At 52.7% G+C, this 26,763-nt stretch overlaps 1 protein-coding gene across 1 annotated transcript; it reads left to right on the plus strand.

Annotated features, from left to right (window-relative positions):
- Positions 1–601: 601 nt before the first annotated feature.
- Positions 602–25,746, plus strand: XPNPEP2 (X-prolyl aminopeptidase 2). The gene is made up of 21 exons (XM_065900651.1): positions 602–831; positions 3,098–3,168; positions 4,330–4,440; positions 5,380–5,443; positions 6,448–6,552; positions 6,796–6,882; positions 7,907–8,053; positions 11,351–11,452; positions 12,127–12,208; positions 12,492–12,687; positions 13,428–13,517; positions 14,658–14,767; positions 15,456–15,533; positions 16,640–16,711; positions 18,691–18,751; positions 20,016–20,085; positions 20,580–20,684; positions 21,103–21,162; positions 21,674–21,750; positions 24,551–24,640; positions 24,939–25,746. Exons 1-21 carry the CDS (start codon positions 783–785, stop codon positions 25,131–25,133), a joined length of 2,022 nt encoding a protein of 673 aa, XP_065756723.1. The 5' UTR covers positions 602–782; the 3' UTR covers positions 25,134–25,746.
- The last annotated feature ends 1,017 nt before the right edge of the window (positions 25,747–26,763 follow it).

The following is a 26,763-nucleotide window of genomic DNA, read 5'->3' on the forward strand; positions in this document are numbered from 1 at the left end:
CTCTTCAATGTCATCCCCCGATCCCTCCAGACAGGCCTTTGGGCTTTCATTCCCTCAGGTGTGTACGGCACTAACAGCTGCACGGACTCCACCATCCCCACCATCCCAAGAGAAGGGCAGTCTTCCCCTCTGCCAGTGACTGCTGCCACTTTTACAGAAGGGACTCTCCTGAGGGGACCCAGCCCTCAGTTCAGGAAAGTCAGTCTCCGGCTGTAATTAACTTCTCCGAGGGGTGCAGTGGGGCTTCACAGGCACTGGGCAGAGAGGACACTGGCTTTTTCTGAGTCAGGCCAGCTCAGAAGAGGCGGAAGGATAAACATCCATCTCAAAGCAAAAGTGAGGCTGTAGCCAGAGCCTGGGGTGAGGCAGCTAATAGGAAACAGCTTGCTGGAGGGAGGGGGACAGAATTCGGGAATGGCCGAGGCTGGCTGCTGGAGAGGGGGCTGGGAGAAGCAGGCTGATTGAGACCAGCTGCTCCTCCTCTGTCTCAGAGTACTTTGGACTCTGCCCGGGGCAGGCTCACGCCCTGCTCTGGGTGACAGGGAGCCAGCAGATGTTGCCTGGGGCAGTCGAGCCTTCTCCACCCAGCCTGACTCCTGGAACCCTCAGAAACCAAAGACCAGAGGACTCTCCATTCACCAGCTGGACACCTCTTCCCCATTGCCAGCCCCCAACCCTGGCTGCTCCTGCCCCAGAAAGGCCTGGAGGAAGAGGCCAAGGAAACAGCCCTGCCCACTCTCCCTTGACCCTCCATCCACCCAGCACCGGCATCTGAAGACCCCATGGCCCGGGCTCCCTGGGGCTGCTACCCCTGGCTTGTCCTCCTCTGTGGTATGTGCATCCCCCGTCTCTCCCTCCCACGCTGGGAGGGCAGGTCCAGCTGGAGAGCAGTTCTGGCCTCTCCCCTGTGGGCTCAGAAAGGGTTGGAGTGAAGTCTGGGCCTAGGTTGTCTCTTTTTTTCTTGGTCCCTCTCTCTGTCTTGAGGAAGAGGAACCCCAGGGCCAGTCCTGGGGACCCTCAAGACTCACCTCAAGTCTGATTTGGCCTGTTTCCATTCCCACCTGTTAAAGAAAAAATGATTCTGGCTCTTGTTAAAAGAGGAAGGAAGATTTTATTCAAGACTATTGCAATAGGGGCGCTGCAGTAGGGGAGAACGATCAGGCTCAACTCCGAATATAGCAAAGATGGCTGAGGACTTCTTGTCCATGAGCGGAGTGAGGGGGTCAGTGGATGGAAAATTGCCAAGAGGAGACATCAAGGGTGAGGAGATTCTTGCTAAACTGACTTAATAGGATCCTTGCTGAAGGCAGGGTGATCAAATATCAAGGATGGGAGATGAGGAATTTGATCAGATATCAAGGTTGATGAGATACTAAGGGTGGGGAATCCTCTCTAAACTGACTTAGCAGGATTCTTGCTCAAGACTGGGCGATGCAGGCCCAGTAAGGACAGGATGGACTTGGAAGTCAAGGCCTAATGGAGAAGAGGGCTTGATGGAGTCTAGCTAAGGTTTGGTCTTTGTCACCCTATGGTGTCCTGTTTGTACTCTTTAGTCACAGCTAAGTGCCCAGCTCAGCATCTTCCACATCCACTCCACCCTGGCCCTAGGGAGGCCTCCTTCCCTTTGCTCTGTGGCAGCAGGACCCTACTCATTCATTCAGTACCCAGTTCCTGACACCTCCCCAGTGTCAGGCCCCGTGCCAGGGACCACAGAGTGGTTCGGCTGCAGAGCCTGCCCTTGGGAGCCACAGCCCTGACCTCAGAAAACAGCAATTGGGGTGTCTAGAGGGACATGGGTTGGCTGTGTCTTGCTTCTTATGTTGGTGTTTTAGCGCCACCATTTTGCCAGAGATCTGTTCCTACAGAAATGAGCGTTCATTTTCTTAAATCAACAGGGTGGGTCTCATCTCTCCCTTGAGTTTATGTGACCAGGAGAGACAGTGAGGCAGGGCATTCATGGTGTTAGAACCCAGCGGTACTCCTTCCATCTGTAGCTCAACCCACTCAGAAAGGAAAAGTAGAGTGTCTCCCCAAACTCAGACCCCCATTACCTCTGAGGAGATTCCCCCCAAAAGGTGGGGTGCTGGAAGGAAGGCCTATCAGAGACCCCTGGACTTTCAGGGCGTGAAGACCCAGAGCCTGCAGGACTTAGCCCAGTGCGTGGCGCAGAGCAGGGGCTTAGGAAATGTTTGCTCAATGAATACTGGGCGACTCTTCTTGGGACACACCAAATTTGGGGCAGAGCCCCAACTGGAAACTGTCTCTATACATTCTGTCCCTTCTGGGCACCACCCTTCCATGGTTGGCTTTTTTGTACTCAGATGGCCTGGGTTCAAATTCCTGCTCTGCCACGGACTCACTGTGGTAAAACTTGGGCGAGTAACTAAACGTACCTGGGCCTCAGCTCCCGTTTCTGTAGAAAGCAGACAATAATCCCCATCTCCCAGGGTTGTTGCAAGTATCAAAAGAGATACTATAGGTAAATTGCTGAGTTCGGTGTCTAGCACATAGTAGGAGCTCTTTAGATGCTAACCCACCTTTCCCCACCAGGGGACGATGTCAGCCTGGGATTGCTGGCCTCTGTAGCCTGGAATGAGAGGCAGATATTTGGACTGTAAGAAATGGTAGAAGTGGGCCTTGAATTTAAGTAAACCCAATATATATATAATTAGATTTATAGAAGGGTAAAACGAAGGTGGGGTTATTATTTAGCGAGATCCTCTAGAGCATTTAAGAGAAAATCTGATTACAAAAATTTAATTTACACACAACTTTTCCAGTTCGGTAGATCCTGAAAAGACCCAATTAGATTGGAAGGAAAAAAATTGATTTAATGAGCACTAAAACCCATCCAAAAGTGGCAATCACTTGTCGATGAAACAGGTTTCTTTGATTGTGACCCAGGGTGCCATCCAATTCAGCCTGATTTCCTATGAAATGTAATTATTTTTATCCTCAAGTAGAGTTGGACAGCATCTCCTGCTTCAAAGGATGGAGGCCCTGCGGGGACCAGGAGGGGGGTTAGGGGAACGTGTTCCCGTGCTCTCTAGGACCTATCCAGTCTCCAAGTGACCCTGGACTTTTCTCCGGTTTCTAGCTTGTGCCTGGGGCCGCCCAAAGTCACTGGACCTGAGAGAGGATGTGAGAAACTGTTCAATCAGCCCTCCGGTGAGGCACTGCCTCCGCCCCGCCCCCGCCCCGCCCCGCCCGGACCCACAGCTCCCACCTTCCTCCCCATCCCCCACGGGCCCAGCTGCTAGCCTCACCCTCTACCAGCCTTCCTCCTGATTTCCGGACTCTGGGGCCACTGTTTCTGATTAACCTCCCTCAGGGCGGGCGGCGCATTCTCAGGTGTCTGACATCCGCCCCCATCCCTCCCTCCCAGCCATTCCCACGGCAGGTCATCTCCTTCCCTCCAGGCCTGAGCCCAGGCAGCCCCTGCGAGCCGGAGGGAGGAGGGACAGCAAGGAGGGAGGAGGCCCCTAGCCAGCCTTTCGCTGAGGATAGCTAGGCAGAGGCCAGGAAGAGGATGGGAGGAAAGAAAACAACAATTCTAGAGGAACGGGGAGGAGGGCGGAAGACAGAGGGCTAGAAGAGCCAGCGCAAGGTCAAGAGGGGGAGGCCTCGGGTGTGAAGACTGTGAGAAGGCCCAGCATATTGGAGCTGGAAGGTCATCAGCTCCCTATGGAGACCAGAGGGGTTCTTTACACAACTAGATGAGAGTGTGAAAGAGCTTCTCCAGACAGGAGCAGGCCAGAAGGTGAGGGCTCATGGGAAGATGAAGGCTCATGGGAAGGTGAGGGCTCATGGGCCTGCCAGCAGGTCACTAAAGTCTCAGGACAAATGGGATACATCCGCTTGCCTCGTCCACTTTATGAGACCACTGGGGCAGGCAGGTAGGTGGGCAAACCACATTATTTTTATGTTAAAATAAACATGGATGTATCCTGTATTTTGATTTGCTAAACTGGCAACTCTACCCCAAGGTATCCAAAGAGGGGCCATCCCCTGGCCTGGCCCAGTGGCAGGGCTCAGAACCCTGCAGTTCTTACCCACCCCCTACCCCATCCCAGACTCAGGTCCCATTACTGTCACAAAAAGTCTCTCTCCAAGCTCTTAAACACCTCCATCTCCACTCAGGCCAGGCACCTTAATCTAGACTAATCCATAACATCAGCTTCTTCACCATCCCTCTCCAGGCTGGCCCAGCCTACCCAACCCCAATCCCTGCCTAAGGAGAGGATGGGGGCCCCGGCGACATTTTCTCTAAGCAATGTGTGTCTGTGTGTGTGTGTGTGTGTGTCTTGGTGTCTTCCTGTCACCTGTCAGTACCTTCCAGTTACTGTGGTCAATACCACAGCGCAGCTCACAGCCCTCCGCCAGCAGATGCACACCCAGAATGTCTCTGCCTACATCGTCCCCGACACGGATGCTCACATGGTGAGGGATGGCTCCTCCCACCAACCCCCCCCCTCCCCGCCCCGAGCTGGGTCTGGCCTAAGAGAACAGGCCACAAACAGGACACTGTTAAGAATCAGAAGATGGAAGACAGAAAAAGGATTTGACAGGCAAAGGGAAGGAAGTGGGGAGCTTGGACACGGGCGTTTTAGGGCAACTGAAAGAATGTATTCCTTTACATAGGAGAGAAGACATTGCCAAATCTCCTTGACCTCAGGCAGTGAAACTATAAACAACTTCAGAACGATTTTGATCAATTCCTAGATGGTGGATCCAGAATGAATGTTTAGGATACCCCTGCCCTGGGAGGTTAGAATGTGGGATGGGAACTGAATTAGAAGAACCCTGAGCTCCCTTCTGTCTCAGCCCTTCCCATCAGCTGATGGATGGAGCGCTGAAACGATCCAGCATCCAAGATTCCACAAGTTTGGGGTGTAGGCTGGGAGAGGGGAACAGACAGGAAAGAAGATGGTCTGAGCCAGAACTGCTTTTCCCAAAGCAGCACCCCTGCCCACCCATCCCACCCTTTCCCACCCTGGCTCCACCTCCACCCCATCCACCTTCCCAGCAACAGCCCAGTTGGAAGAGAAGGCATTTTCAGTGTCAATACGATTACTTGAATTCATTTTCCCACCTGCCGAAAAGGGCTAAGAAGCTTGGGTAGGTAAGTGTCTGAACTTCTCTGAGCCTCAGTTTCCTCTACTGCGAAATGGGAATAATGAGATCTGTCTCCAAGGATTATGAGAACCCAAACCCAATAATGTGTAAAGCTCTCTGCACAAGTTATTTATGATGTACCCATTGGGCTTGTAGGACTGGTTGAAACTGACTAGACAGAAAGAACCGGGATGTGGTTGGGGGCCTTCCATGTGGGGTGTGACTCCATGAAGAAGGCTAATGACGGTGTTGTTGATTTCCTAGAGCGAGTACATCGGCGACTATGACAAGAGGCGTGCGTGGATTACAGGCTTTACAGGGTCTGCAGGTGACAGCCATTACCCAGCCCTCATTGTTTCTGGTAGGAGACCCAGAGTGGTCAGAGAGGCCCTGGTGTGGCTACTTCTCAGCAGCCAGGAGCCCAGGAGCGAGTGTCCAGAGGCCCCTGCTCCGCTCTCTGCCTCCCCCTTCACCACTCCGAAAGGGGTCACCAGGGCACACATCTCATAGCCCAGCAGCCATGCTTCTGCATGAGGCAGATGGCCCTCCTGACTTCTTTCCTGTGCTCGCTGCCTCGGCCACAGCCAGGCCCAGACGGCGCTCCCTGGGCTCCATTTCTGGGACAGTTGCTACCTCTATATCTAGCCACTAGGAGCCCGCTGATTCCCTTCACACAATGGCTCGTTTGGGGACAAAGTTTTACTTTGCTGGTCCTTTTATGGATAACATCACCTCACGTGGCCAAATGAGACACAAACATAGAGACCATTTATGGGGTCCCAGTTTTGGAATCGGCCTCCCACCTTGATCCTGGCCCCTTGAATGAAACCTAAGCTTCCCTTGCTGATCCTTAAACATCCCTCCCCTGGGCTTCAAGCTGCCTGGCTTGCCCATCACGGGCCCTTCTTCTCTTTGCAGAAGTCACTGGGTTTGGCCTCTCTGCCTGTCCTCAGCTAAGCCCCTGGCTTAGTGTTCCCATCAGCCACCGCATCTTCATACTGACTGCCACACCATCTTTGCTGAGAGCACCTACATGTAGCATCGACTTTTTGGGATGGCCAAAAGCAGACCCCACTTGTCCTGCTCAATGCTCCCTTAGGAAAGGGCCTCAAGGCAAAGCAGAGATGCCCAACTCAGGACACACTTCCAGCTACCTTCCCCCCAACACTCTCTTTAACATCTCCTGCCTCACTCCCTTCCAAGGGAGGAGAGCAACTCTTTCCAGAGACCCCTTGTGACAACGTCAGAGCCAGCACCACATTGCTAAAGCGCTAACTAAGGCCACGCTCTACACCTTCACCCTCCCCTCCAAGTTTCTCTGTTCTGCCCCAGGAATCGCCGTGGTGACCATGGGGAAAGCCGCTCTCTGGACCGACAGCCGCTACTGGACCCAGGCTGAGCGGCAGATGGACTGCAACTGGGAGCTCCATAAGGAAGGTAAGAGGACGGCATGGATTTGTTCCCCAAGCCCTGGAACCCAGACTGGGTTTGGGAAGGTACAGGTGAGGGGGGTGCATGGAAGGCCGTGCTGGGCCCCTGTGGGAAGCTCAAGAAATTTGGAGCCATCCCTAATCTTTGAGGCGGATATCAAGGAGGACAGAGGTGGAAGAACTGTCACAGACAGAAGCCCAGCTGGAGGGCCTGGGCTAACCTCGGTGTCCCTTCTTGTCTTTTTCGCAGTTGGCACCACTCCTGTTGTCACCTGGCTCCTCACCGAGATTCCTGCTGGAGGGCGTGTGGGCTTCGACCCCTTCCTCTTCTCCATCAGTATGTTCTTCCCTCAGTCCCCGCGTTTATCCACACCAACGAGGGAGATTCAGGCCCTCAGGATGTAAAGAAGCACATCTTGGTAGAAGGAGGTGCAGGGTGACTCTAAAGATAGAGGGTTTGAACTTGGAGTTGCAAAATATTTTGCAACAAGGGTGTATTCCTGGATTGTGTAATGAAAATACACTTAAAAGAATAAACATAGATTTTTTTTTTTTAAGCCAGAAGTGCAGAGACCCAACCTAGAAGACTCAGGGAATCGTTAAGACCTAGCCAGTGGGTAGGCCGGGATGTTCTTAAACCTAGAACCATCCTCTGTGCCCTGGAACTCTAACAATCAGGGCAGTAGAAACACTTGGTAGCCCTCTTCTGGAAGGCAGCTTGGAAGGGTCAAAGGAGTCGAGAGGGTTTCTGAGTAAAGAAGCACAATCCCTGGGACTTCCCTGGTGGTCCAGTGGTTGAGACTGCGCTCCCACTGCAGGGGGCGTGGGTTTGATCCCTGGTCAGGGAACTAAGATCCCTCATGGCACACATGGCGTGGCCAAACAATTTTTTTACAAAAAGCAGCACAGTCCCCTCCCCTCCCATCCAGGAACACAGCTCCCTGAGCTCCCAGTGCCCCCCCCCCCCGCAGCTGGCCAGCCTGCCCCCAAGGGTGCCGTCCTCGTGAATATGCACTGAAAGGCTCCCACTTCAGATCTGGCTTCTTTGCCAGCCTTTCCAGTGGCCTGAACCTCACCATTCCTTTGGGCTGTGGCATTGAAGTTCAGTCGAACAGACAGGACCGAAAAGAGGGCCCCGCAGCCCTTGGCGCTTAAAAGGGCGAGCTTAGCTAATTGACCGTGGGCAGTACTGGGGCGGGCTCAGGGCAAGCTGAAGGAGGAAGGTGAGAGTGAAGGAGGAAGGCCCAGGCTGCTTGAGCGGAACAGGAGGCAGAGGGGACAAGAACGAGCTTTGCCTGCGTCACAATTTTCCCGGAGGCATACACAGGCCAGGGACAAGTGACTCCTTCCTGCCTCTGCAGATTCCTGGGAGAATTATAACGCGGCCCTCCGAGACTCTGACAGAGAGCTGGTGTCCATCACCGTCAACCTTGTGGACCTGCTGTGGGGGTCCGAGAGGCCTCCGGTGCCAAGTGAGCCCATCTATGCCCTGCAGGAGGCATTCACAGGTGATTCCTATGCCCGTTCTCTTTCCCACCTTGGAGCAACACAGGCCCCCGCTGGTGCTCTTTTGGCTGAAAAATTCGTCCTAAGAGGTCCCAAAGCAATGGTTCCACGTGCACCTGAATAGATTGGGATGCTTTCTTAAAACACAGGTTTCTAGGCCCCATCCCCTCGGAGAGTCTGAATCGGAAGTTCCTCGAAGCATATTTAGAAAATGCTGGAATAAAGAGTGTCAGGATTTGAAGCAAGAGGGAACAGGAAGGGGGGAAACAAGGGAGTCCGAGAAAGATGAAAAAAACCTACCCCTCTGAAGAGAGAAAAAAACATGATATGGGCTGCTTGTCTGGTAGTGAAGACTGGTTTGTATTGAATCATTCAGACCTTGACTTCGGGTCCTGCAGTGATGAGGAATTTAGATGTAAGATGGCTGGGGTCAGATGGGCTGGCATGGACAAAGGAAGCAAAAACTAAGTCAAGCTCAGTCTGTGGCACAGATTAGGGTTCAAGTGTTGGCCGGACCGCAAAGGAAAATTAACTGACCCTCAAAATTCTAACATCGATAATCTTGACCCTGTTGACGCCATCTAAATATGTCATAAAAGAAGTGTGCTCTATAATTCTTGTAAGTGGTAACTAAACTGACTGGACCCAGGCTACTGAGTATGAATCAATGTCTTGGCCACCACCAGCTTCTACCTCCCTAGGAATTCTGAACAAGCCCATAGACTTGGATTCCTAGAAATATTGGGCAATCTGAGAGGTCCCTTTCCACACACAGGTCTATGCACACTTCTTGTTTGGAAAGGAATCCCAAAAACAGGAGAGAAATTTCAAAATAGCGAGTCTGATGAAACAAGTCAAAATTGTGTCCAATTTTCTTTATCCATTCTGATGTAACTTGCAGAAACTTTCTGCATCTTGACGCAGTTTTTAAAGAAACTTGCTATCCAAGACATTTCCATCATAAATAAAACTCATTCCATTCTGTTAAAGAAGGGTGCAGTTATGTCAGGAAGAGGAGTGGATAAAGGGGAAAACCTTCCAGGGACTGGGAGAGAATTCACATGGGTTTTATCACTTCCCACAAGTGAGAGGAAGCCAAGCCATCACAGGCTGCTAGTCTTCAAGAAAAAGCCATCCAGAGCCAGAACTGGGCCTGGAAGCCCAAGAACGGAGTCTCTAAGCTCACAGAGACAAGAGAGACTTTCTCTCCAGCCACGCACAGGTTTTAAAGGGGGCAAAGAGCAAAGGGAAGAACGTGAAAAGTTCAAAGACACCTGTGTGTATCAGACAATTTAAATTGGCTTTCGTTTGTTGTCTCGAAAATGTATCACATCCATGAACCTTGAAAACATAATTCTAAGTGAAAGAAGTCAGTGAAGGCCCCATATTGTAGAATTCCATTTGTGTGAAACATCCAGCATAGGCAAATCCATGGAGACAGAAAGAGGATTAGTGGTGCCCGGGGGCGGGGGGCTGGGGAGAGAGGCAAACGGGGAGAGACTGCCTAATTGCTACAGGGTTTCCTTTTGGCATGATGGAAATGTTTCTGGAATTAGATAATGGTGGTAGTTGCACAATTTTGTGAGTGCTCTTTTTTTTTTTATAAATTTATTTATTTAATTTAATTTATTTTATTTTTGGCTGTGTTGTGTCTTCGTTGCTGCACGCGAGCTTTTCCTCTGGATGCGGCGAGCAGGGGCTACTCTTTTTTTTTTTTTTTTTTTTTTCTGCGGTACGCGGGCCTCTCACTGCCGCGGCCCCTCCCGCCACGGAGCACAGGCTCCAGACGCGCAGGCCCAGCGGCCACGGCTCACGGGCCCAGCCGCTCCGCGGCATGTGGGATCTTCCCGAACCGGGTCACGAACCCGCGTCCCCCGCATCGGCAGGCGGACTCCCAACCACTGGGCCACCAGGGAAGCCCAGGAGCTACTTTTCATTGTGGTGCACAGGCTTCTCATTGCGGTGGCTTCTTTTGTTGCAGAGCACGGGCTCTAGCCGCACGGGCTTCAGTAGTTGTGGCACACAGGCTCAGTAGTTGAGGCTCGCGGGCTCTAGAGCACAGGCTCGGTAGTTGTGGCGCACGGGCTTAGTTGCTCCGCGGCATGTGGGATCTTCCCAGACCAGGGCTCGAACCCGTGTCTCCTGCATTGGCGGGTGGATTCTTTAACCACTGTGCCACCAGGGAAGCCCTGTGAATGTTCTTAAAGGCACTGAATTGTGCACTTTAAAATGGTTAAAATGATAACACTTTATGGTATGTGTATTTTACCACAATAAAATAAAATAAACCTAGAAGAAGTATCACACCCAAAGCTTTGGTTCTTGATGAACAGTTTCACCTGTTTGCATAAAGATTTTTTAAATTGAATTATGTTGTTTATGCTAATCTCTCAGCCCAACTAGGACCCTTAATGCTTATGATCTTCTGCCAGCAAATTCCTAGCCCTGCCTAGGGGCAGACTCTTTAGAGGGATTACAGGGAGCCGGGGGGGAAAAAAAAGATGAAAACCAAAGTCCTAGAACCAGGATACAAGCATCCCAGAAAGGACAGCTCTGTGACACAGAGTTTAAGGACAAGGTTAGCAAGATAGTCCAATGTCTATACCGATTAAGAATGTGAGCCATGTAGTCAAACAGACCTGTGTTCAAGTCCCAGTTCCGCCCCTTGCCAGCTACGAAAACCATAGATAAGTCACTTTACCTCTCCGAAGGCTCAATTTCCTTATCTGTAAAATGGGTCAAGTAAGGATTAAAACAATGTACACAAAGTGCTTAGCCCAGACCCAAGTGGCTTTAGTAAGTGCTGGGGTTACTGTGAGGAAGAGGATTAAACATGGCCCAGCCCTATCCCTTTACCCTTCAACTAGGGCTGCTCTCCTGATCTCTGTTTTGCATGCTTATTTGTTAATCAGAAAGTTATACCAGATTTTCTATACACCAAGACACAATTCTACATACATTACAAATATTAGTTAATTCGGACCTCATAACAACTCTATTGAGGTAGACACTATTATTATAATCCATCCCCATTTTACAGATATGCAGGATAGGACACAGAGGGGCTAATTTTCACAAGGTCAGCCAGCAAGTAATGACAGAGGTAGGATTTAAACCCAGACAGTCTGGGTCAAGAGCCCATGTCCTTAATGATTACACAAGTAAGAGTTTGGTTAAAGAAAGGGTTCTACTGCTTCTAAAGGAATGGAAAACCATTGCCCTAAGGGAGCCCTCTCAGGAACGGAGTGCCAAAGAGAAGGTAGATCACTTCTGCTTTCTTCTGGCTCTTTTGCTTCTAGGAAGCAGCTGGCAGGAGAAAGTATCTGGCATCCGAAGCCAGATGCAGAAGCATCGGGAGGCTCCAACTGCCGTGCTTCTGTCCGCACTTGATGAGACGGCCTGTGAGTAGAGATTTGTGGATGCAGGGGGGTACCTGCGTTCCCCCCAACCCCCAAGCCTCCTGGGCTCTACAGCACAGGACTCCTCCCCCAACGACCACTGACCCATGGGTTCTGAGAGCTCTGTGGTCATGGCCTGCGGGAACTAAGGTGAGGGCAGGAGCTCACGTCTGCTCACTAAGGAAACCAGGAAGCCCCGTGCAATCTGGGGCCAGCCCCCGGGCCATCAGAGGACCAGGAAACCACAGCAGCAAAGGCTTCTGTCTCATGAAGGGGAGGAGGCCCAGCAAACACCTCCCAACCTCCTGGCCACGAGCCCAGGGCACTCAGCTTCCCGGCTTTAGCACCCCGTGCAGCCCTGTTCTATCCCATCGTGGCTCAGCGCTTCTCACCTGACCCCAGCTCTGGGCTTCAGGTATTCTGGGAGCCCACTGACACCGTGTGCAGACTGCTGGCTGGGTATCTGCCTTTCTCTGGGAGAAAGTGCCCCTAGTGCTCATTAGTGCTTCAGAGACCCTCCCCGACTCCGGAAAGACTGAGAAACATTCAGGGGCAGAGGATGCCGGCGTGCGGCTGGGGATCCTTGGAGGCCAAAGCCAACAGTAGAGCAAAGGTGTCATGTGTACTTGCGTCGGGCAGGTCAGCCTCAAATAGTCCCCATCAATTCTCTTCCCCAGGGCTCTTCAACCTTCGCAGCAGTGACATCCCTTATAACCCCTTCTTCTATTCCTACACGCTGCTCACTGACTCCTCCATCAGGTAGGGCTTGTCCTTGGCTTGCGGTAACGGACTTCCTCTAACTCCTCACTGCCCCAACATGCAGCCTTCCCAGAAGCGGGGTGCCTGCCCCAGCAGGACCCTCGAGGAAGCCTCCGATCAGCTTTTCCTGACCCCCTTGACCTCTGTTCCCACGTACTCCAAATCTGGTCTGCTCAGCTGCCTGGCGCAGGCGCACTCTGACCTCCAGGAACAAAGGGCCGCTGGTCTTTTGCACTGTCCTTAGATTCTGTCTGGACCCTCCTGGTGTTCCCTCTCCACCTAGGTTATTTGCAAACAAGAGTCGCTTTAGCTCCGAGACCCTGCAGTACCTGAACTCTGGCTGCACGGATTCCATGTGTGTGCAACTCGAAGATTACGGCCAAGTCCGTGACAGCGTCCAGGCTTACACCTCAGGAGCCGTGAAGATCTGGATCGGGACCAGCTACACGTCGTATGGGCTCTATGAAGTGATACCCAAGGTGGGTTTGCCATGCACCGTCCTCCCCACCCCCCAACAGCCCTGATAAGTCTCAACCTAACGGGGGGTGGGGGGGGGACAGCCCCTGGACCATTCTGGAAGTTGGCCAGTCAGCAGTGGTGCAGTGAGTCCCCTTTCTAGGGTTTCCCGGGAAGAGACAGAACATCTGTCCACAGAGAGCTCAGAGATTGTCAAGGAGGCTGGGGGAGTACAGGCTGGTAGCGCAGAGGCTTTGAGGTCACCAAACCTGAGACTGAGAACTGGCTGTGCCGTGACCCTGGACAAGTGACTTAGTCAATCCGGCCTCCGTTTCCTCACCTGTAAAATGGCACTAAGAGTCACAACCTCAAAAGAGTCACTCTGAGGAGATTTAAAGGAGACAGTGCATGTAAAGCCCGGTGCCTAACGCATGGCAGGCGCTCAATAAGTGGTAGCTGTCATGATATGAGATGTGCAGGAAACACAGTGTCAGAACAGCCTGTGGCTGGCAGGGGCCAGGCTCGGATCCATCCCAGAGTGCTGCTGGGATCCAGGACCAGGGAGGGAGGGAGGGAGGGAGAGAGGGAAGGTTAGGCTGGAAGGGAAGACTAGGAAAGCCCTGCGTAGTCAGAAAGCGGGAAGGGCATTGCCACTCCAGGAGATGGCAAGTCTCATCTGAGCTGGAATTTCCCGCCAATCCTTTTCAAACACCACCGTGCCCTAGAGAGGGCTCCCAGACCGCTTCCTCTCTGCCCCTCACAGGAGAAACTCATAGCAGACACCTACTCCCCAGTGATGGTAACCAAGGCGGTGAAAAACAGCAAGGAGCAGACCCTCCTCAGGGCCAGCCATGTAAGTCCATGGGCAGGCAGACACACGAGCCTCTGGGGAGCTCCCGGTCTGATGGGTTAGAAAGGAGACCCTGCTGGAGGAGCCTGAAGAAGGCCCTCAGTGAATCAGAGACGTGGACGCCAAACTCCTGGGCACCCACTTGTGCTCCACCCTGTTGTTCCCAGGGTGGTTCAGTGGTTTAGAGCCTGGGCCCCGGAGCTATGGTATCTGAGTTCAAATCCTAGTTCCTCTACCCACCTCCTAGCTGGGTGACCTTAGGTAAGTCACTTCACCTCTCTGGGCCTCAGTTACCTCCTCTGTAAAATGAGGATCATAACTGTAACCCATAGCAGAGGGTTGTGAGGATTAAAGATATATATCTACATTGTATAGTTTAAATAATATATAATAAATAATGCATGTTTAAATATATTCATTGTAATACATAATATAAATATATATAGTGTACATATGTGCATTTATATATCTAATATGTACATATAAATATATAATAATTACATAAATATATGATACTTATATAATGATTATATAGTTCTATATGTATAAGTATAATTATGTAATTATATATTTTTAATATATTGCTTTGAGCACTGCCTGGCACATTCCAAGTCTTAAATAAGTGTTACTTATAATAATTCCTTCACCCCAGGGAGAGGATGGCTTGCCCCTTTGGATATTCCTGTTAAAATTAGGATACATTGCCTCATTTTTGAAAACTTTTCTTGTGGAAAATTTTAAGCATATACAAAAGTAGAGGAAGTAGCATAATGATCCCCATCACCATCACCCAGCTTCAATAATCATCAACTCAAGGCCAATCTCATTTCCTCTACAACCCGACATTCATTATCTCCGCTCCCCCGTGTCCTCGGCTGCTGGACGATTTTAAAGCAAATCCCATCTATCATATCGTTTCTTCTATCAACATTTCAGTATCTCTGACAAGAACTCTTTTCAAAACATGACCACACTCTGATCATATATATAAACATTAATAAGAATCCCTTAATATCATCGAATAGCGAGGAAGACCCTCGTGTTTTTAAAGCTCAGCTCCCAGAGCAGTCCCCCCATCTCCTTCATCCCTGAGCCCCGGCTGAGACCATTCCTCGGCCCGCCTCTCTGCCTGCCCTGCTCCAGGTGCGGGACGCTGTGGCTGTGATCCGATACTTGGTCTGGCTGGAGGAGAACGTGCCCAAAGGCACCGTGGATGAGTTCTCAGGGGCAGAGCTGCTGGAGAAGTTCCGAGGGTGAAGGACCACAGCCATCCTTTTCGGCTGACTGTCTTAACGTGGGGGTGGGGGCAGGGAGGGGGGATTGGTCTCCTTATGGGGGAAGGAAGACCCTCCTAGTATCTGAGGGCCCCACTGGAACAAGGAGTGACAGGTTCTTGGGTGGTCGTGGTCGGGAAGCGGGGCAGAGGTGTTGGATGACATTCCCCAGCTCTGCAGAAAGTGGGACAACTTGAAGGGCCACAACCCAACAGCGCCCCCTAGTGTCTGCTTCAGGCCAGCTCAGGCCAGGTAGGACCTTGGACCACTTGAGAATGTCAAGGTTGGGGAGGGAGGTTCCCTGAGGGCACACTTAGCCCAGGATGCTGCTCCGGAGTTGAGGGAGTTTTCGGATACAGGGAGCTAGGTTTCTTCACTCTTGCTTTACTAGGAACTCACTTTGGGACACAGGCCTTGGTTTCCCCATCTATAAAATGGAGGTAGAGGAGGAAAAATTGGCCTCTACGATCTCTGCTTCTCTGACCTTGAGTGGTCTATGAGTGACAGGTCAGGGCTTGGGAAGTGACAGGAGGTGGGACTGGGAAGGCCAAATGGAGCCTGGCTGAGGTAGAGGCAGCCGTCACCTTCACTTGCCCTTGTTGGACATCCTGGGCCCAGCCTAGTCCCTGAGCCCATTCATTGATCATTCCTGCCTTGTCCTTTCCAGAGAAGAAGAGTTCTTCTCCGGATCCAGTTTTGAAACCATCTCTGCTAGTGGCCTGAATGCTGCCCTGGCCCACTACAGGTACTTCAGAAGAAAGAATTTTCTGGGGCTCCGTGGAGGACCTGAGTCCACATTTAAGCTCTGAGGCCTTTAGCATTGTGGAGGCTGGAGGTGCGGAATGGAGCCCAGTCAGGCGTTGAGAGTCTCCTTTGAATTAAAAGACTTGATAATCTCCCTGCTCGAGAGGCTGGGACTTTGTGAGCACTCTGGGCAGAAGGATCTGGAAGGGAGATGGTGGGGCTGCTGCTGGATGTGTTTCCTTGGCTTCCTGTGAGTTATTTAATTCTTAAAGCTCACAAGCACATGGGGAGAAGGGCCCATTCACTCTGCCTGAACCAGCCAAGGTGGACCCAAGATGTAGGCTGGCCAGATGTTTGGCTCTGTACAAAACAAACAGCTGCAGGCCTGCCTGATGCAATTTTGGGGGTGGGGAGTCGAGCCAACTAGAGGCCTCAGCCTGGCAAGGACAAAGCAGGGAGAGGGCAGACACCCTCCAGTGGCTGGCCTGACCCATCCCAGAATTCCCTCCTCCAGTGTCCCCAAGCCTTCAGCTGCCTTAGCCCAGCCCCTTCTCCCTACTAGAGAGTAACAGGGTAGGAACTCCTCAGCCCTACCAACTCCTGCTCTCCAGCTCCACCCTCGGGTACCCTCCCTTCCTGTGCCCTGGCTTCTTGGGGCCCTCTGCTCCCAGAGGTGGCAAGAAGTTAGAGAAAGCCCTAGACTCAGCATCTGGGTTCAGGCCCAGCTCCCTCACAGCTTTCCCTCGGGGCCTTCTGTAAGCCCTTGCTCTGCAAACCTGTTTCTCCTGATGTAAAAAGAGATAGCTCAGCTGGGTGCTCATTAAAGTTCTCCCGTCTCCCACACTCGGGGCTCTTTCCTTTCTCCCCTCCCTGGGGACCAGGGCCTTGCTCGGGGAGGTGCAGGATGAACAGATGTGCGCTGAGGACATTAGCAGCAGAAGCTCAGTAGTCTCCCAGGGCCCTTTGGGGGATGATGGCTTCCGCAAAGGAGTTAGCTAGAAGGCCGGCCCCCAGGGGGGAGGAGGTTCCTCTGCTTTAACTCAGGACCCCCACCTCACCCAGCTCAGGGTTAGGCTGCTCCTTTCTCAGCGTCTCTCCCCTTCCCAGCCCCACCAAGGAGCTGCACCGCAAGCTGTCCTCAGATGAGATGTACCTGCTGGATTCCGGGGGACAATACTGGTATGTACTCCCCACCCAGCCCTGGCCCGGCTGTCTCAGCTCAGCCAAGAGCCAGCCAAAGCTTTCCCTTCCTGGGCATGGATCCTTCATCTGAGAAAGGAGAGGCCTGGACTGAATGTGCCTGAGTATCCTTCCCATTTTCACACGTGGGGGTCCCTGCCCGGTGGGCAACAGACAGAGGCCAAAACAGTGGGGATGCCCACAGGTGCTGCCCTGTGAAAATCAGGAAGACTCCCCTTGTGAAAGTTAAATGTTTTTTAAGCCCGAACGTTATTACACAGTCCGAACAGCCACGCTCAGCAACCCCGCCTGGCTGCACAAACACAGCGCCCGTATTCTCACCGACTCATGCACACCCTGGACACGTCCCGCACGCCACCAGCATGATGCATTGTCCTCACCACCTCTTTCCTCATTGTACGGTGAGGTGACCATGTCATGGGGAGTGGGGGCAGGATCAGGCCTTCAAGAGCAGTAGGCAGGTGAGTGAAGCAACCTCAGGGGACACCTGCAGCACAGTTGGGACAGGGCACACCCATCAGCACGCGGATGTGTCTGCGAGTAGACATGTGCGTGTTCTTCTGAGTGTGTGCACAACCACAGATAGGGTTATGCGGTGGGGGGGCACTGTCCCGTGCTCCAGGACCCCACAACCTGTGTGTCCACTTGTGTGCTCTCATTGAAATTAGTATATACCCATTCAGTGAATGGCATTTCTTTAGATGTGGTACCTTTGTGCAGTGCACAACCCGAACACCTGGACATGACAGCCATGCAGAATAGACTAGTCCCATTCATTCACATGGGAGCTGAGCTGAGGTGGGCTGGAAGATTTTCCCTTCTCATCTAGGAAGCAGGTGGACTGTGGGAAATTTAGAGTGGGGGATAGAAAGGGGCACGCTGAACTGATGGAGGAGCAAGGAATAGTTTCCCATCCTCTATCCTGCGGTGAATGTGCTAATGATAATAGCCCTACACTTAGCCTTAACGGGGCTCTGGGAGCCAGCCTGGCAGGCACTCAGCCTAGCAGCCTTCGCAGTCACTGGTGTGGCGCTGTGTATACTTGAGATGGCCAGTGTGGGAAGGGGAAGTGAATTCTTGGGGCGTTGCTGGATTGGGGCATGCTTCAGCAGGGTGAGGCCGGGTAAATGGCCATCTCACTTCCTCTTCTCTCCTTCTGAAGAAGTCGGCCACGCCCTGTGACCTGCTCCCATGGAGGAGTCCCTAGGGCCCTGGGATCATTCCTCACTGCCCCCACCCCCGGGGAGTGGCCACAGCAGGCATCCTGAGGGAACGGCTGCAGCTGGCGGTTGGGAGTCAGACTATTTGGCTTCTGGCAGCTTTGGTTCACTGGGACTCTGAGCAAATCCCTGGGGCAGATTCATGTTTACAATGGAGAGAACTGTGTGGAGTCAGTGCTTGCCAGACCTGGCCTCACTGAGGCTCAGGGAGGGAGATAGCCTCATGGCCTCAATTGCCTCACCTGTGAAATGGAGATAATGACGTCTGCTCTGCCTCCCTCCCTTCTATAAATGGCAAATAAGTATATGAATGTGGGAGAGTGCTATGATCTTTCTGGACCTCAGTTTCCCCATCTGTAAGAATGGGACTGTCCATTCCTACCTCCTAGGAAGCCTGGAGGAAGCCTTGCTTTTAGAGCCAGCCTGGCCCAAGGAAACCCAGATTTACAAAACAACCAAAATGGCTGGTATGGGGGTAGAAGATGTATGTGGGGAATTGGGACTCTCAGAAAACATAGTGATTTTGAATGTGATAGCTTTGTAGAGCCCCTTCATGCATAGATGCTGAGTTTGGGAATTGCATGATGGCAGCCATCCTCTTCCTTTCACCTCCCTCCCCACCCCCATCCCAGCCCTGCCACTCAAACCCCAGTGGAAAGCACTCGGGAAGCACGTGGCCACGATCCCTACCCCAAGGTGTTCAGAAGAGTTGGACATGTTGATTGTCCTTCTCCACAGGGACGGGACAACAGACATCACCAGAACAGTCCACTGGGGCACCCCCTCTGCTTTCCAAAAGGTAGGCATTGGACCACATTTCCCTACCCACACTCACCCAACGGACACCCAAGCAACCACTCTGCCAAGAGCCATTTGATTGTACAGAGGCTGAAACTGAAGCCCAGGGAGGTTAAGTAGTTTGCCCAAGGTCACACAGCAAATTAGTACCAGAAAACCCAGTGCCCCCAACTACTTCCCCAGAGATATTTCAGGCCCCCAACAGGGCCTCAGCCCAAGCTTATCATCATCCCATTTCAGTAAGTCAATGAACAAATATTTTCTTAGTGCTGTCTGTGAGCCTAGCACTGTGCTGAACAGAAAAGAGGAAGACAGGCATTCCATTCCAGGGGGAGAGAAAGGCACCAGCAGAGTCTCAGAGGTGGAAAGGAGCTGGAGGTTTTCAGGAAGCAGCGAGGGCTGGTCCACTTGGGGTCGAGGCAGGGACATGGTCTGTGTGCCTCTGGGGGCCTCCGGGGGGCTGGAGAGCAGGGGGCCACATTTGTGCATTCAGCAAGGGGACTGTGGCTCAGACATTGTGCCAGAGACAGAGAGCGAGAGAAAACAAACACTGGTCAGGCCTCAAGGAGCTCAGTTTAGCTATTAGATCCAATGCCCCAGGCTATCATGCTCAAGATGACAAGCCTGTGTGTGGCGGGGGCGGTGAAGGGGACTCACCAGGTCGCCACAGGGAGTGACCAAGAGAAGAGGCCACTGTCAGCCCACCTCCCTCCCTCTTACCACAAGGTAACAGCCCCGACAGAGCAAGGCCGACCTGCCAATTATCAGGCCTCAACCCAACCATAAGGCCTTAAGAAAACTAAAGGGTGATCATGATCATGGCAATGAAGGGTGCTGACCTCTATTTGAGCATCTAGTCTGTTGGGAGCACCCGACATGCACGAGGCTACCTAGTCCTCCCAGCAACCTTATGAGCTGGTACTATGACCGTCCCATTACAGACCAGGAAACTGAGGCACAGAGCGGTTAAAATCACTTGCCCAAGGTCAAATTTGTGAGTGGCCACGTCAGGATTCCAGCCCAAGGAGTTTGCCTCCCCAATCCCTACTGTTGCAGCCTCAGCTCACCCCCACCTACAAGCATCCCTGTGGACCAGCCAAAGGGAACCGCATGGACCAAGCCCCAGCTTTGAGCAGGTCCCCCTCGGTCTCCTCCGGCCATCCTCCAGAACCTGGGTGACCACGCATGAACATGCACTTCCCCCAAACATCCCCCAACCCAGGCCTGGGCCCACACACCGCATTCCCTCGCCCTCCCCCCATCAGGAGGCGTACACCCGCGTGTTGATAGGAAACATTGATCTCTCCAGACTCGTCTTCCCAGCTGCTACATCAGGTGGGTTTTGCAAACCAGGCTGGACCCAGAACCTCAGGCCCTGATTTCACTGCACTCAGACCCTGGGAGGCTAGTGGGGCAGGGATTATATCATCATCCCATCCACTGTATAGATAAAATCCAGACCAGAGAGAGAAAGTGACTTGCCCAAGGTCACACAGAGGGTTAGTGGGAGAGCCAGGCCTTGAGCCCAGGCCTCCTGTCTCCTAGTCCAACTCAGGAGCTGGAGCCGGAGCTCAGAGGTGGGGGCGGTCAGTGTGGGCTGCAGCGGTCATGGGAGGATTCCTGGAGGAAGCGGGTGTCTTCACAGATGGGGAGGTCCAGGTAGTGGGTACAACGTACAGTATACTGGAGATAGGGCATGGTTACCTGCCTCTCAGGGGGCCCTCTCCTCAGGCACCATCCTGGTGGTTGGTCTGGAAAAAGAGAGCAGGAAGGGGCAAAGCCAATAGTCTGGGGTCCAGCCAGCTGACCAGAGGTCACCTCTCTTCCAGGGCGAATGGTGGAGGCCTTTGCCCGCAGAGCCCTGTGGGATGTTGGCCTCAATTATGGTCATGGGACAGGCCACGGCATTGGCAACTTCCTGTGTGTGCACGAATGTAGGTATCTCCTCAGCACTCCCCTGGAGTCCCCCCCTTATGAAAGAGGTGGAGCGTTTCACAGGTGTGGAAATGACCATGACCGACAGAGGTGCAGTGACCCATGCAAGGTTACCCAGCTGGTGGGGAGTTGGTGCTCCACAGGGTAAGTGAGAAATGCTGGCAGCTGGCCGCTCCGCTGGCATTTAGGACGGCCTCAGAGAGAGGAGAGGCAGGTCAAGGCCCAGTGGCTGACTGGCATAGACCCCAGAGAAATAAAAGCCAGAGCCAGTCTGGTCTGGACCAGTCGCAGGTAGACGGTGATGCGGTGGACACACGCTCCTAGGGATCCCAGTTACCTGCTCTTCCCCGGAACCTGCTAGTTTCCAAGCTGGTGACTGCAGGAGGGCTGACACTGTCCCTGACTCTCCCTTTCCAGGGCCAGTGGGATTCCAGTCTGGCAACATTGCCATGGCCAAGGGCATGTTCACTTCCATCGGTACGGCTCTCGGGGCTCCTCCAGGACTGCAGTCCAGGGAACGCCAGCCTTCAAGGAGCACAGCCCCACACAGGCCCGCCCCGGCTCCACCGCTGCACTCCCTCACCTCCCCACTCCCAGCCCCGAATGGGTTGTCCCACTCTAACCCCAAGCCCCTTCAGCCCGTACCCTCACTTTGCCCATGGGAGTTGGTTTCCAGCTGTACATCCAAACTCCAGAGTCTCCATTCAAGCGCCGGGGTAACAGGACAGTGGCACACAGGGAGAGGGGAGCACCTCCAGGACCCAAGTGGGCTCTTAAGTCTTCCCTGCTGGGTTACAAGGGAGGGTGGGGAATCTGAAGTCTGGCAGTGGCCTCCGAGTAGCCACGGAGCATCTAACAGGTGCTGGGTCTGCCCAAGCCAACAGCGGGGGGCAGCCGAGCCCTCCAGCCACTCCTCAGTCAGCGTAGGAAACCTGGGCTTGGGTCCCCTCCCCTACTTAATGTCACCAGCATCTCTTGTGCCTCCCAGAACCTGGTTACTATCAGGATGGAGAATTTGGGATCCGTCTTGAAGATGTGGCCCTTGTGGTAGAAGCAAAGACCAAGGTAAAGTGCCACTGAGGTGGGCTGGAGGCGTGGACAGCGTGGCAGTGACTCTGGGCTGCATGGGGGGTAAGGATGGTCAAAGGAGAATTTAATGTAGGGTCATGAATTTATTTGCAGTCTTCCTTAGTGTCAGAATAACTCCATAGATCAGTTTCTCAAACCTGTTTGCACATTAGAATATTAGAATCATCTGGAGATTTTTTTTTTTTTTTTTTTGCTGTACACGGGCCTCTCACTGCTGTGGCCTCTCCCGTTGCGGAGCACAGGCTCCGGACGTGCAGGCCCAGCAGCCATGGCCCACGGGCCCAGCCGCTCCGCGGTATGTGGGATCCTCCTGGACCGGGGCATGAACCCGTGTCCCCCGCATCGGCAGGGGGACTCCCAACCACTGCGCCACCAGGGAAGCCCGTGGAGATTTTTTTAATGCTAATGCCCAGGTCCCACTCCAAACCAAATGAATCAGTATCCTTGCCCTAAATCATTGGTTCTCAATGCACATAATAATCACCAGGGGAGCCTGTTAGGTATAAAGATTCTGTATAATAACAACCAACAAGATAAAATACCTAGATGTAAACTTTAAAAGACTTACACGGAGAAAATCTCTACTGAGGGACATAAAAAAGATTTAAGTAAATGGCGGTCTCTGGAAATAAGCCTCAATATTATGAAGATGTCATTTCTCCCTAAGTTAATCTATAAATTCAAGGCAACCTCAATTTCAACACTTCACAAAATGATAGTAGAGTTTATTTGTAAAAATAAACATGCAAAGATAGCTAGATAGCTAGGAGGATTCTGGAAAAGAACAATAAGGGAAACTAGCCTTTGCAGATATTAGCCCACACTACGAAGCAGCCATCACTAAAACAGTAAGACACCAGAGATGGGAAAGACGGAACAGTGGAACAGAATAGTCCAGAAATGGACCCTCTAATTTCCATAAACAAGATGGGAATTTAGTTTACTATAAAGCTGGTGCTTCAAAACAGTAAAGAAGAGGAAGATTGTTTAATAAATGGGGGGAATTAAACTGAAGAACCTCACTGTTACACTAAAATAAAATTCCAAATGGATCGAGGTTTAAAGGTGAAACCATAAAAGATCTAGAAGGAAACCTATCTGAATTCATTTATAATCCCAAGGAGGAAAGGGGCCTTTCGATGTAAGACTCAGAAGTCATGAAGAAAAAGATTGATAACTCTGACTCAGTTAAATAAAAAACATCTATATGGGAACGATACCATATACAAACTCAAAAGATGTATGACGAGTGTAGCACGTGTGTCAGAGAAAGGGGGAATGTCCTTCTTTCACCACAAGCTTTTAAAAATCGAGTAAGACAGAAATAAGGAAAACGGGGGAAAATGGGCAAAAGACATAAAGAGACAATTCACTAAGATCAACACAAATGGTCCATAAATGTGAAAAGATGCTCAACTTTATTCTTAAAGAAATACAAATCAAAGTGACAGTAGAATACCATTTGATTGACAAAAGTGAAAGACTTTGATGACACCCAGTGCTTGTGAGTTTGTGTGGGAAAGAACACTCATACATTGCTGGGGGAAGTACAAATTGGTACAACCTTTTGGGAGGGCAGTTTGATAATGTCTATCAAAATACATATTGAAAATGCCTATACCTTTTGTCTCAGCACTCCCACTGCCAGATGTATCCCTTCTGGATATAGTCCCAAAACGTCACTTCGTATAAAGATGTTTATACGATGATGTTGATTGTAGCAGTGATGGTAATAGTTTAAAAAAATGGAAGCAGACTAAATATCCTTCATTGGTTAAATAAATTATCATCTGCACACTATGGACCCTTAAAATGAGTGAGGTAGGGCTTCCCTGGTGGCGCAGTGGTTGAGAGGCCGCCCGCCGATGCAGGGGACACGGGTTCGTGCCCCGGTCCGGGAAGATCTCACATGCCGCGGAGAGGCTGGGCCCGTGAGCCATGGCCACTGGGCCTGCACGTCCGGAGCCTGTGCTCCACAACGGGAGAGGCCACAACAGTGAGAGGCCCGCGTACCGCAAAAAAAACAAAAAGAGTGAGGTAGACCTCCCTGCGCCAATATGGAGCACTCTCCTAGATTTACTATGGCAGGGGGGCGGGAGGTGCAGAAAAGTGTATAGTAGGATCCATTTTGCGTGAATTTTTAGAATATACACATATATATACTATATGTGCCAAAAATGTTTTCAGGAAGGAAACCAGGCAGGGAGGAGACTTTCCATTTTTATTGAGTATCTTTTTGTAGTTTGAATTTTCTAAGCACATATATGCAAGAGCCCTCTGGGAGATGGGAATTATGGGCTATTTCTTCTTCTTTATATTTATCTCCATAGATACCTCAATGGATAGAAACAGAGATATGGATAGAAAGAGAGCTGTAGATAGAAGTCAGATAGAAAGATATAAAAAACTAATACCTTAAAATTATTTAAATGTAGGTTCCCAGCTCTGCTCTAGAGATTCTCACTCCAGTGATCTGGGGTGTGGACCCCAGAATCTATCTACATGTTTAACAGGCTCCCTTGGCGCTCTGGAGGCACACACTTTGAAAAACACAGGCCTAAGTCTAAACTTCAGGGATCATGAGGGAAGCACCAAAGGCGGGTGCCTAAGTGGTAGACACAGGGGTGGCCAAGGGCACTGTGGAGGGTTCAGGCTTGACAAGGTCAGTTCCCCATGCCCAGGGCTTCTGGGTGGAGTGTTCCCTCCATCCCTTCAGCCTAGCTCCTCCCCCTCGCTCACTTCCTGCCTTCCTACCTTACCTGTGCCCCCACCCCAGTACCCAGGGACCTACCTGACATTTGAAGTGGTGTCGTTGGTGCCCTATGACCGGAACCTCATCGACGTCAGCCTGCTGTCCCCCGAGCAGGTGAGCGAGCGCGCCTCGGCGCTGTTTACCCTTCAGCCCTCGAGCCACTAAGTGCCTTCTCCCCAGCCCTGGGCCTCTCTCACCTCTGCTTCCCCTAAGCCAAGACCCTCTGCCCCTTCCCCTCCCTTGGGAGGGTCCACACTGATGGCACCTACAGGCACACACTGGGGCATCCCTCCCCTGCTCACCTGATGATGGCTGGGGACCTGTGGGGACCTGTGGTGACCTGGATGGCACCAAGCTCCCACACCTTGACAGCTTGGCCTAGAGAGGCCCTTACCCCTCCTACCTTTTGCAGCTCCAGTACCTGAACCGCTACTACCAGACCATCCGCGAGAAGGTGGGCCCCGAGCTCCAGCGGCGCCAGCTGCTGAAGGAGTTCTCCTGGCTACAGCGGCACACGGAGCCCCTGGCCTCCAGGGCAGCGCCCACTGCCTCCTTGGCCCCTCTGATGACAGTCTCTGCTCTCACCATCCTCAGCTGGAGTGTCTAGCAGCTCGAGACTCCCCTCCTGACCCTCTCACTCAGCTCCCCTCACCCCCCTACCCGTGCCCCAAGAGCCCCTGCTGACCCATTGCCCTTAGCCTCCTTCTGCAGGGCCAAGCCCTAGGGGTGCAGGGCTTCTGGGTCACACCTTCCCCACCCCCAGCTCCCCCCCACACCTGGGCTTTGACATTTCACCCTCATCTCCCCACCCCCAAACCCCCAGCCCCAGGATACAGGAGCCAGCTAGTCCCTTTCCTCCCATGAGCCCGGTAGGCTTAGGCTGTAACCTGGCAGAGGCTGTTGTCGGCTCCACCCCCAAAAGACCAATATAGGACACTGCCCTAGCCCGCAGGGGCTCCGTGGCCCTGGGAGAGCCCCACCTTGCCAGCACCTGCTGGAGAGAGCCAGACCCACACCGGCTCCTGACTTGTTGGTCTTCCCGCATCCTTGAGGCCACCTCTGGTCACCCGCACTGTCCCTGGCCCTGCAGTGGCCTCCTGGCTGCAGCCTACAGGCTGAAGGGACAGTTGCTGCCCCCAGGCTCCCTACTGTGCCTGGAGAGGGAGAGGAGGGGATGGTGGCTGAGTCCTCTGGCTGTGCTACCGCCACCCCAGGGTCAGGGAGACCAGCCAGGCGAGGGGCACATACACCAGCGCCCCACCCACCCATGTGTGAGCCCATCACTCCTAAACCCTAGGCAGACTCCATGCCAGTTGACAGCATAGGGAGTTAAGCCGTAGCAATCTGGCCATGGGGTAGGAGAGGACGCGGGGAACGACCTGAGGCACAGTGCCCAATCACTCTCCCAGACTTCCCGGCACGTGTGTCACCCTTTGAGCTTTCCAAAGTGCAGCCACTGGGACAAAGCTGTTAAATCCTCCACACTCTTGGATGACCTTTAACCTGTGTGGGCAGAATCTGGTTTCCCCATTTTACAGATAAGAGAACTGAACTCCAGATGGGGTGGGACCTGCCCAGGGACACACCGTGTTTGGTGGGAACGTGGCGGGGCCAGAGTGGGTCAGCAGTCCAGCTCTTTTGCTCTTTGGCACCGTGCAGAATCCCTTAGCCTACCTCCCAGCCCCTTCCAAGTTCGCCAAGCTGGGGCAGGGGGAGGGTGGGGGAGAGCTGTCTTTGGCCAGCCCAGCCGTTAGCCACCTGGGCTCACATCCTGCTGAATGCTTAAAACAGCCTGGCAAGGAAGCCTGCCTCTGGGTTTTGCATTGTCTGCTCTGCAGCCGGGGACTGCTGTTACCTGTGGCTTTTGTGGTGGGAGAGGAAGGGGAGGAGTTGCGGTGGCGGCGGGGATGTGAGGCTCCCAGAAGCTCAGTTGGGGAGCACATGTGTTTGAGAATGTGCAAGTGAGCATGCGTGCGCGTACGTGGATTCGCATGAATGCCACGCCCAGCCAACCACCTCCTGTGCTAAAGGACGGGTAGCCTCGTGGACCGGATGAGGGGAGCCCCATGCTGGAGGACTTGGCAAAGGTGGTCACGGAAAGTTGGGGCCAGCAGAAGTGGAGCAGAGTCAGGGGAGGAGAGAAGCAAGTCTCTGGGGACAGAGTGCTGGGCGAAGGCACCAGGCCGAGGAGTCCCCCAGACGGGACAACCAGGCCTAGCTTGCCGAGCGTGAGGGTG

This window comes from Phocoena phocoena, chromosome X (genome assembly GCF_963924675.1).
Source record: "Phocoena phocoena chromosome X, mPhoPho1.1, whole genome shotgun sequence".
Lineage (NCBI taxonomy): Eukaryota > Metazoa > Chordata > Mammalia > Artiodactyla > Phocoenidae > Phocoena > Phocoena phocoena.

Excerpts from the sequence above, each read along its gene's own strand:
- XPNPEP2 (XM_065900651.1), top strand. The coding sequence starts at position 783 with ATGGCCCGGGCTCCCTGGGGCTGCTACCCCTGGCTTGTCCTCCTCTGT. Across the intron at positions 14,768-15,455 it reads CTGCTGGAGAAGTTCCGAGG|AGAAGAAGAGTTCTTCTCCG; the intron begins GTGAAGGACCAC and ends TGTCCTTTCCAG. Across the intron at positions 20,685-21,102 it reads CTTCCTGTGTGTGCACGAAT|GGCCAGTGGGATTCCAGTCT; the intron begins GTAGGTATCTCC and ends CTCCCTTTCCAG.